The sequence below is a fragment of the Etheostoma cragini genome, chromosome 9, assembly GCF_013103735.1.
Source record: "Etheostoma cragini isolate CJK2018 chromosome 9, CSU_Ecrag_1.0, whole genome shotgun sequence".
NCBI classification, from domain to species: domain Eukaryota; kingdom Metazoa; phylum Chordata; class Actinopteri; order Perciformes; family Percidae; genus Etheostoma; species Etheostoma cragini.
This window is the reverse complement of record NC_048415.1, coordinates 26,166,272-26,176,874: the sequence shown is the minus strand read 5'-3', so window position 1 is coordinate 26,176,874 and position 10,603 is coordinate 26,166,272. Positions and strand designations below refer to the sequence as shown.

General features: G+C 41.6%; 2 protein-coding genes across 7 annotated transcripts in view; both read right to left on the bottom strand.

The window, feature by feature from the left end:
• ahsg1 (alpha-2-HS-glycoprotein 1) overlaps window positions 1-4,616 on the bottom strand; it is a 5,113-nt gene extending 497 nt beyond the window's left edge. The window contains exons 1-7 of one of the 2 annotated variants that reach the window (XM_034880606.1): window positions 4,369-4,616; window positions 3,810-3,920; window positions 3,066-3,150; window positions 2,324-2,493; window positions 1,962-2,078; window positions 434-511; window positions 60-215 (exon numbers count right to left, since the gene is read on the bottom strand). In XM_034880606.1, the coding sequence (XP_034736497.1) occupies window positions 60-215; window positions 434-511; window positions 1,962-2,078; window positions 2,324-2,493; window positions 3,066-3,150; window positions 3,810-3,920; window positions 4,369-4,566 (915 nt within the window). In that variant the 5' untranslated portion in view covers window positions 4,567-4,616. The remainder of the gene's footprint in view (window positions 1-59; window positions 216-433; window positions 512-1,961; window positions 2,079-2,323; window positions 2,494-3,065; window positions 3,151-3,809; window positions 3,921-4,368) is intronic. The other variant, XM_034880607.1, reaches the window with a different exon arrangement.
• Window positions 4,617-8,945: 4,329 nt separating this feature from the next.
• Window positions 8,946-10,603, bottom strand: part of LOC117949965 (leucine-rich repeat-containing protein 24-like) — a 9,767-nt gene continuing 8,109 nt past the window's right edge. For 3 of the 5 annotated variants that reach the window (XM_034880584.1, XM_034880582.1, XM_034880586.1), the window contains one exon: window positions 8,946-10,412. In XM_034880584.1, the coding sequence (XP_034736475.1) occupies window positions 9,981-10,412 (432 nt within the window). In that variant the 3' untranslated portion in view covers window positions 8,946-9,980. The remainder of the gene's footprint in view (window positions 10,413-10,603) is intronic. The other 2 variants (XM_034880583.1, XM_034880587.1) reach the window with 1 other exon arrangement.

The following is a 10,603-nucleotide window of genomic DNA, read 5'->3' as shown; positions in this document are numbered from 1 at the left end:
CCACCAGGGGGAGGACGGATAGAGGGACTGTGTGTACGGGGATCGGAACCGGGGGGTGGGGGGCCATGTCCAACATGGGGGGGATGGCCATAGCCACCATGGGGAGGCCATAGGCATCCAAGGGGAGGTGTTGCACCGCCTACACCGGGAGGATGGCCGCCCCCATGATACCTGCATAAGGGCTCTTTCTCACCAGGACCTAGGGCAGTCGTGTTCTGTTCAGAACAGATCCAACATAGTTAGTTGAAGTGTATTTCTTCATAATATATCTGTATTTATCTGCACATTTTGAAAATATGGGTACAGGACTTATAAACAATGTAAAGTATAGCAAGATATTCCAAAAGAAGAACTGGAGTTTTGGAAAGACAACTACATCAGTCTCAGCATGAAGTAGATTATGTGAACGCATATGTTTAGGATGTGGACTTACCGATGGGGGATAGAATTCACACGCAACTGACTTGACTCCAGTTGCATTGGAGTAAGATGATTGGCAGAAAGCGTGATGCTTTGAAGAGAGGATAGAGAGAAACGATGAGCTCAACATCACAATCAGTTGTATTATTACCTGTCCTTCAAAACAATGGACTGCCCAGCTTTGATCCAGGACTCATACTACTGTACAGGTAGTATGAGTCCCGGATCCTGCAAGAAAAAAACGTAATTGTTAAAGTTTATTTGTGAAATTGTGAATAGAACTTCGACAAAAAAAACTCAAGGTCCACTTTCTAGTTTTTTCCCGAGATTTCAACCACACGTCATGATCTTCATCAGCTGATGGCGAGGTCACATGACAAAAGTATAGGTGACATGATAATGTCGGGAGATGGTCCCCTCTGTCTCTGTTCAAAGATGGTCTATGGCATGTATCACATGTGAAAGCTCTGATCTTTCTCCGGCTGGCATACACACAGCTCCGCGAGTCTGTGCTTTTAATTTCAATATGTTCGGCTTGGAAGACTGGCCGAGCAGCTTCGCCTCTACCAACATCTGTGTGATTCTTGATTTACAGATCACAGAGAGTCAAACAGCCTCAGATAAGTGGTCCGAGAGAGACGCCACACGGAGAAAAGAAGCATTTTGCTTTGTGTGGAAAAACCCACAATCTCATTTGTCAAAGCTAAAAAAAACGTCCTCATGGGAAGAATGTTCTTAACAGTGTTAGAGGCAGACAGAAGTTTAGATTTGGAGATTGATGATGGTACAGCAGTGTTTATCATGAACGTGTTTCCTGCTGTTGCCAGGCAACGTGCGTTAGGGCCAGCATCCGCTCCTGCATAGTTCCTAGAGCTAATAATGCAATTGAAAATTCTTTCTTTTACACTGGTTTTAAGGCATGGACTAGTTTGCCTAATGCTACAAAACTTACAAAACAACAGCTTTTATGTAACAAGGTGAATATTTAGTGATAAATTGAATAGTTTTTACAGCATTTCTGTGTTATGTATTTTGTTATAAGTGATGACTAAGTCTGATGTCTGTTTGTTGTCTCTAGTTTCCTGTGTGTAACACCAAGGACCGTGCTGGAAATAAGTATTTTACTGTAGCAAGTTATCCTTTGTATTACTGTTTTATCGTCTTTATCTAGATATAAATCCAATCAAATAGTTCTCTACTACTTCTTGCTTATTCACAGACTATTTTGTCTTTTAGGCCCCCTGGTGTCTGTAATGATCGATGCCTTAAGCATGAATATGTCCGTTCATGTTCATAGTTTGTGCATCATCTACAGAGACCCGCGCCACGGTGGCCCGGCGAGGATAAAATGAGGCTTAAGAGACCAAGAGAATTCATCAAATCTCCCCATGAAAGTAAAACTCAACTTATATACGGTCTCTTTTAAATTCAGTACATAACATTTCAAAATGTGGTTGTGAATTTTTCCAAAGTGTGTGTGTGTGTGTGTGTGTGTGTGTGTGTGTGTGTGTGTGTGTGTGTGTGTGTGTGTATATACTTACAGCTCTGTCAGGGCAGAGGGGTTGGCATGCCTCAGGATTGATTCTGCTTCCCATTGGACAGTGAGTCTCCACCAGGGCAAATTCAGTGTAGTAGTACATTCCTGAACCGAGCACGTGCTAAGCCAGGATGAGAAAGAGAAGGTGAGATGCAACGTTACAGACATTACTGAGCAGCATTTATTCACAAACATTTATACAAACTAGGGCTGTGTAGTTTTTTTTCATGCAAAGTAATCATTTCATCATTTGACCCTAACTCGAATTTCTTGGTTGACAGCCCTAATACAACCCGTAATAGAACCCATCTCTCTGTTATATAATGACACAAAAAAACAGAAGTGTGGGTGTGAGTGAGACTCTACCCCAACTCTGATCCGTCCCACTTCCTTCAGGATGTAGTAGTGCTGGTTGGTGGTGTTCTGGTTGAATTTGCTCACAGCTTCTTTAACAGACTTGAGACCGCCAATGTTGTTCAGTGGGACCAGCATGGGACAGTCAGGGCAAAGCATCACCATGTCCTGGTTGGTTTTTACTACACACACACACACACACACACACACACACAGTTCTTGTTATGAGAGAGCCTGCTCGGTAATGCTTTCACAGTTTTATGATAATTATTTAAATCAGGACTTCCCTGTACAGAACATTGTTCTCACTGTACACCACTCACTATACACCAGAACATATCATACATATACATCAAAATTTGCTCTTTTTATCTAGTTGCTCTTGATTTGCATCTTGATTTGCTCTTAACCTCCATCTAACAAAACATCCAAGTATGTCATTGGCTGCTTCAACCATATTTTTGACCGTGGCTGATGAAGATCTCTGTTAGACCGAGGTATTGCTCTATCTAATTAAATTGGCTGGGAGGTAACTGTCAGCACAGGGTTCAGATTTTAGGTTGGACCTCTGCTGCAATCATATCATACTTTGTCTGCAGTCCTCCCCAGGTCATCAGTAAACATCTTTCACTAACCCCAGATATCGTAGAAATGAATATTTGTAAAGAGGTACACTGGATGTGACAAAAAGAATAACCCCATCCAAGGTTCAGTGTTTCTGCAAAAGTGTCTCATACATGACCAAGAAGCCCACCTTGTCGCGTGTCACACTCATACTTGGTGAGGTTGGCGTCATTATTTCTAACGCTGAACTGTACGGTGCAGTTAGCCATCACCGCCTACAGAGAAACAGAGACAGACAACATTTCACTGTAGTTACCTCACTTCTTCTCCATTACAGACAAGATGTCAAGATCATGTTTGTCCACCATCTGGCTGTGGATGACTGTGACAAAGGGCTGATAGAGACAGAGCACATTGCATCATACACTGAACGCCAAACAACTCCCCACTCTCTATTGACTTCTATTCCGTGCAATTCTGTCTGCTAACAAACAGAAACAGGCCGAACAACTGTTGTGTGGTGGGATGCAATACTAACAATGTAAAGAACACAGAACTTTTTAATAAACCGCTGACCCAAACAATTCATAGCTTTTATGAAGACAAAAGTGGAAAAAGATGTGAGGAATGAGCAGGGACAATGGTGAGAGTGGGGGATCCTGACACTAATCTAATCTAATCTAAAATAATCCTACCAAGTCAAATATCCCAATGTCAGTTTTAGGCTAACTATATGTCTGTAAGTTAAACTAAAACACGTAACGGTGGACTTATTGTTAGCATAGTGTCTCCCCATTCTGTCTGCTGATTCCTCACGTATGTATCCACTTTTTTCTTCGATAAAGCTCAGTTTGATCATGCCAGCAGCGTATAACAACTTAAGTCATGGACTCTGACTTTTTAAAGGACCTGGATTTGCTTGTTTAGCATTTACCCGCTCAGCCTCTCCACGGATCAGACAGTCCTCAAAGGGTTTGGGGTCGATGTTGTAGCACACTGTCTCCAGAAGGTTCAGCTGCAGCTCAAGGTTACAGCCTCCGTCCACCTGCAAACAACAGAGTAAGAGTCCAATCATAATTATTGGGGCGTTATGATTAACCTGTTTTAATTTCCCCACCCCTCCCTGTGTGGGTGTTGTAGCAGCTTTTTTTGTAGCAGTTGTTCATTGAGAACGAGCTAGTATGCTACAGTTAGCCACCTCATCTCGGCTGGTGACGTAGAAAGCCGTGCAGATTTTGAACAGCTCACCCGGAGGACATTCAGAAACCGGATTTCACTCAAAACAGCATGGGTAGTTTTTTTTTCAAGTTTGTACGCGTACGGAAGCACCAGAGACACAAAATAACACCCCAAATCTGAGAAAAAGTGATTTTGTTTTTCATAATACGGACATTATAACAACACGAATAAAGTCTTCCAAAAATGGAAATACTCAGTTGGACTAATTAGCAGATAAAATGTGCTGAGTCACTGCTCTTTTCTGATTCCCATACCTTGTCCATTTTATGGCTTTGGATTGTTTTGAGTCTGAACTTGTAGCCGTGGTCATGGTTCTCGTTAATGCGATGCATAGCCAGCCGCGCAGCCGCAGGTCCACCGTCCTCGCTGCATGTCACCAGCTCCAGAGCCGGAGCAGCGCTGACCAGCAGGACGGCCGAGGACAGCAGCACCACGATGTGAAATCCCTTCATGGTGCAGACTGGAGAGCAAGAGGATGGGGACAGGGTTATATAGACAAGGACAGGTTAACACACCAGAGAGGGACAAGAGGTGGGATAAAGTATACATGTTGTAAGAGACTGAAGAGGCGTAGCATGAAGACAGAGAGTTAAGCCAAAGTAAAGAACAAACAGAGACTTTAACCAGAGCAGTGCATCTGATTTTCCACTGAAACACACTTTTTATCCTGTCAAATGTTTTCTGGCACTATACAAACAGCAAGCTTGATAAAAGAAAATGTAGGATATTTTAATTTGTTTAAAATCCATGGGAAATTCTTTGTCCTCCATGCTTGGGCAGGTATCAACATTTAAAGTTGCTCATAGTACATTCTAATTGAACAAATGTATAACTCTTAGAAAACTGTACATATGTTCAATATCTTTCTAAACCATTTCTCTTGTGTTGTTCTTTCTAATAACAGACTATAGAAGTGTGACAGAAGTGTAAACAGAGATGGGCAGCAACGAAGTACAAATACTTCAAAGTACAAATACTCAAGTCGATTTTTCAGTCATTTTTACTTTACTATTTATTTTTTCTGCCGACTTTTTACTTTGTCTCCTTACATTTTACTTAATTGGCTCGTTACTTTCGTTTCAAGTAATTTCAGTGGAGTTACCGTTATTATTCTTCGCCTCATCAATACCGAATTAAAGCTAATTGGATGGGACTAAACGTTGCAATTGACGCACCCCTACGGAGCAGCACAGGAGGCTACGATGGGCTTCCAGGACTATACAGTAGAATAAAATAGAATGCCTTTATTGTCATTATTCACAAGTGCAGTACCTGGGCAATGAGATTGAAGCAATCCCTTTACAGTGTTGACAGGAAATATAAAAATACAAAGTATAGGTAGTGTAGAGAAAAAGGGGGGGGGACCTGGTGCACAGTCCTGAGTCCTGAGAGCAACTATATACAGTACATATAATATTTTCACATACAATATATTGTGAAAATAAGTTAAGTATTAACAACAAATAAATAAATATTTCACTGTAAGGAAATGAAATGGTTAAATACTAAATATTAAAAAAATAAATATTGCACAGTAATGAAATGAAATGGCTACATTTTAAACATTGCACTGTATGAAATTGCACAGAATTCCACTGTCCTTTTAGGTATTACATAACAGTGGAATCTTATCAAGTTGATGGCATGTAGCCAGTGTTCGCACTACACACAAACTACACAAACACACTCTAGCGGTGGCACATGCTCATATACATTAGTTCTTTTGTTTTTTGGAATGAGCATGCAAGCAGGAAACCCTGGTCAGTTTTTCTGGGTAAGTGGTTACAGATTAGGCACATGTACACAGAAAACATCAGCCAGCATGTCTGCAGCTATAAAGACACTGTGTTTGTGTTTAACCTGAAGGAATACAACACTTTACATTAGATGTTTATTGAGACAGGCAGGAACTCTAGGCAGACTTTGAAAAACGCTGACTAAAGAGTGCTGGAGGGTTAAATGCAGCTGATAGTGAACCAGACTGATCTTCTGGGACATGGACCCATGGCATCCTTTGAGGACTTTGATGTTGATTTTGGCGACTGCCTTGTCGTCGTCCATTTTGTTAAACATTTGATTTTGTGTGCAAACCTTAGGCCAAAACTAATATTAAGCTGGATCTTTACACACAAATATATCTTTAGGAAAGTTATAAGTAGGACAAGGATAAGCAGGTCCAAACAAAAAGCCTTCACGCCTAAATGACAAATCAGTCACTTGTTAGTGTCTTTCAAAAGGACCCATATTTTCTATTCACTACTACTTTCTATTTTTCTTCTCATCTGCTACGTTTATGGTTAAGGTTTTGCGAATGTAACTAAAAGACCTGGTTATGTTGAGTTTCAAAGTTCATTTTTGACAAAAACAATGTACTTGGCAAAGGTTGGGTAATAACCGTGGTCAAAAGACACTGACACCACTGTCACCAACCCCCAGAGTACCTCCATGGACTCATATAGGTGTCCTGTGATTGGTCAGTGCGAGAAAAGCTGCTCAGAGTAGAATGATACTTGTCACAGTGTAAGTTTTATCTTCCTCTTATTAATTTGTGTTTTGGCCTAATTAAAGAAGTAGCAATCGCCAGCAGACAGCAGTGTTGCTCAGACATCGGCAGAGACCCACGCTACTATGAAGAACAGTTTGAAGTACGTTTGAAAATGTCAAATAACAGAAAAGATCCAGGGTCAATCCCTGTACCTACACGACATACACATGGTATTTGGATGTATTGAAATGAATCCATGATCCCTGGTATGCGATAAATGGGCCCAACACCACAGTATAAGAAAAATCCCCATTACAGCGGGCTTTACTGTCTTCACTGTGTACTGTGGCTTGAATTCAGTGCATGGGGGTCTGCGCCCCCGAGAACCAATCAACTTTTTAATCAAAGTTCTTCAGAGCAATGTCTGAAATGACCCATTTTGCTGAGTATTTCAGTGTGAAATGCTCTATAACCAGCATGCCCAACATTTGCTTCCTTCCTTCCTTAAATATGAGCCATAACTGACATCTGTTTCTCTACAGAATCAATCACCTCACAGAATGGCCATGGACCAAATTACATGCCAGAGTTCCCTATGAAGCTGAGGACCCCTCAGGTCTTCTGGGACAGGTCTGTTGTGTGGTCCCAGAGTTAGGCCCAAACAAAGTGTAGCAGCATTTAGTTCTTCTGCCCCTCACCTGTGGAACAAACTCCCTGAATCCCCGAGGTCTGCTCTTATAAATCAGGTCTGTAGACATTCTTGTGTATTTGTCATGTGTGGTGCCAGTGACGGTTCTCTCTGACCAATCAGTTGTCTGCGGTGAACTCCACCTTCTAGTTTAGACCACTTGGAACCTCGACCGAGGTGATACCAGAAAAAGGACCACAACTTGTGCTATTTGAAAACCGAGCCGTACCATGCAGTCAATCATTCCTTAAGTCTGATAGTTGCTAATTTATTATCATGTAACAAAGGACTGCAACATCCGATGCTGTTCATTTTAAAAATGTCCTCGTCCGACAGTAACAGGATATTGATATCCTTGTGATTGATGTGGAATGTTTATACACAAAAATATCCTGGATGGACACCAGATATTATTTAAGGAGGAAAACTGAGCAAAGGAACCATATGAATGAAAAATGACATCCTTCTTAGGACAATGAGATGGACAAAGGTTTTCTTTTCTTTGTATAATTGGTTTAATAATGGGAAAATGTCACATACACACACAAAAAAATGGACTATCTCCTATCTGAACTTTGCACACTTTTGTCATAGGCTGTCTGAAATGGGATTAAAATACAAAGGAAAAGAAATATATTTTAGTTAAATATGGTATATGCGCCCAGTTTAATTAAAACAATGTGTGCATATATGCATATACCGTATATTATACTACTTGACAACCATTTCCCTGGTATAATTTGAGAAAATAAAACAATTCTAGTAAGGTTGAGTCATCATTCAGGATTCTGACAAAAGCTAACCTGGTACTTAAGGGAAGGGCGACATTTAGAATATAAATATGCTCAGCGTTTGTGATTTTGAATGAAACATATGCCCGATGTAGCCTTTTTATTGGAAAAAAAAATCCATGCACTCACATTGATTTGTTATGGCAGTTGAGTCAGATATACCTCATTAGGCATTCATTTGTCTTCCATTCTTCAAGCCTTCATTTTAAGTGAATTAAGTTTAATCATCTTGACAAAAAAGAAATCAGATCATGTTGCTGAGTGTCCTACGGCGGCACTGAGAGCACTGCAAATAAAATTAAACACCTTCACCAGTTTGATTACAACCATTTTGTGTGTTTCCTGTATTTTTTGTGTATGTATGTGCAGTGTGTTTCTGTATTTGCAGTGTGTTTCTGTATTTGCAGTGTGTTTCTGTAATTTGCAGTGTGTTTCTGTATTTTCAGTGTCTTTTAGTATGTTCAGTGTGTTTCTGTAATTTGCAGTGTGTTTCTGTATTTGCAGTGTGTTTCTATACAGTATGTGCAGTGTGTTTCTGTATTTGCAGTGTGTTTCTATACAGTATGTGCGTTGTGTTTCTGTATTTGCAGTGTGTTTCTGTGTTTGCAGTGTGTTTCTGTAATTTGCAGTGTGTTTCTGTATTTTCAGTGTCTTTTAGTATGTTCAGTGTGTTTCTGTATTTGCAGTGTGTTTCTGTATTTGCAGTGTGTTTCTGTATGTGCAGTGTGTTTCTGTATGTGCAGTGTATTTCTGTATTTGCAGTGTGTTTTAGTATTTCCAGTGTGTTTCTATAATTTGCAGTGTGTATCTGTATTTGTAGTGTGTTTCTGTATTTGCAGTGTGTTTCTGTATGTAAAACTGAAAATGCCAACGCAGTGTATCTGTACTGACTGGATGTATCAGGTAACATTACCTTTAGTCTTTACTAGGCTGTAAAGAAACCAGTTGTATGGGAAGTGGTGCACAGAAGCATTGTCATGGTTATTTGCGGAGCGCTTGGCTGCCTACACATGAGGAGCAAAGTCTGATCCCGCGGATCAAAGCAGGTACTCCATCGTTCTTCACCTGCTGATTCGGGCTCTCTGATTGGTTACACGGTACTGGTACAGTTTACCTGTACTACCCAATACCCTAACAGGCAGGTACTCTCACTGCCAGAGGAAGGACACAGACGTTCTGCACTCCAGCTTTAATTTGCAAAATGTTGAGCTCACAGAGCCACTGCAATATGTAGTCATGCCAACAATTTATGTTGGCCTCACTTTTAATATTTACATTCTATTTCTTTCTACAGTTTCTTGTCTTTTTCAGGTGTTGGACTATATTCTGTGCTGTTGACTGTGCTGAATCCTTTCTGCCACTGCAACAGTCCCGATGTGTTAACAGTTTCATGATTTTGAGATTAACACTTAGATAAAAAAAAAAAAAAAGTTCCATCATGGTGGTGATTTAACCCATTCCCCAAACATTTGAATAAATAATTACAAAATTCAGCAGTTGCTGTCCCACCTCCACTGTACTGCCTTCAGATGCTCAACAGCCTGTCCAGACATTAACAACTACAGTTGTAAAACACACTTCGGTTCCTACATGCTCATGAAATGGAAGATTCCATGATGTCCCCCTTTTGTTAGACTCACCCTGCAAACTTTTCAGAGTTCTCGAGGGGACATGTGTTGCAATGATGCTGAAAGCTTTCTGGTGTGATAAATGCTGAGCCAGAAGTTCATGTACAGGACGATTCTGTTGTGTGCGGCTCAGCTTCTACCTGAGCCCAGTTGAACGGGTCTTTGACTGTAGGGCATTTATGTAACCCTTCTCCAATACGAGTCTGTCACTGTGGAGGAGTATTAAAAAAGATTTACACACAAAGCCTCTGCGTTGCAGTGGATTCTCTCCGCTTCAGCAGTGGATCTCGTAGGCGATCTGAGAGTCCATGAACAGACCTGTGTGATTAAGAAACATCCCTTCTGCCTCGGAAGTAATCACGGGCTCCGCTTCCCCTCCCTCCCCCGCCATTCTCCTCATGGTCCGTATGTCGCCCTCCTGCTGCAGCTTTTTATTGGGGGCCAGAGTGGGGCTGGTGGTCTGGCCTAGCCCCGAGGACAGGGTGTGGCTGGAGGTGTCAGATGGAGCCGAGCAGCCCAAGTTAGTGGTGGAGACAGCTGTGGGGGGGGCAGGTGGCAGCACGGGCTTGGCCCTGTTGAGGACGTACATCTCATGGCCGCGCTCGTCCCGGTACTCCTCCAGCTGGGCGAAGGTGGTGGGGCCGTCCGAGTAGTCATTCACGTACAGGATGCTCTCCTCCTGCAGGTTACAGTTCACCTTCATCACCTTTACAGTACAGCAATATACAATACAATGGGAGAATTAGAATACTTTACAACTGCACTGGATGGCACAATGTCTTTCAATGCAATCAGTAATTCTTGGAGCAAGCTGTGGATGGCAGCCTGTGTGTGGTGCTCACTGCTACTTTTATGCTTTCCCTCTCTGATGATATACACAAGGGGAGGGGGGGGGGG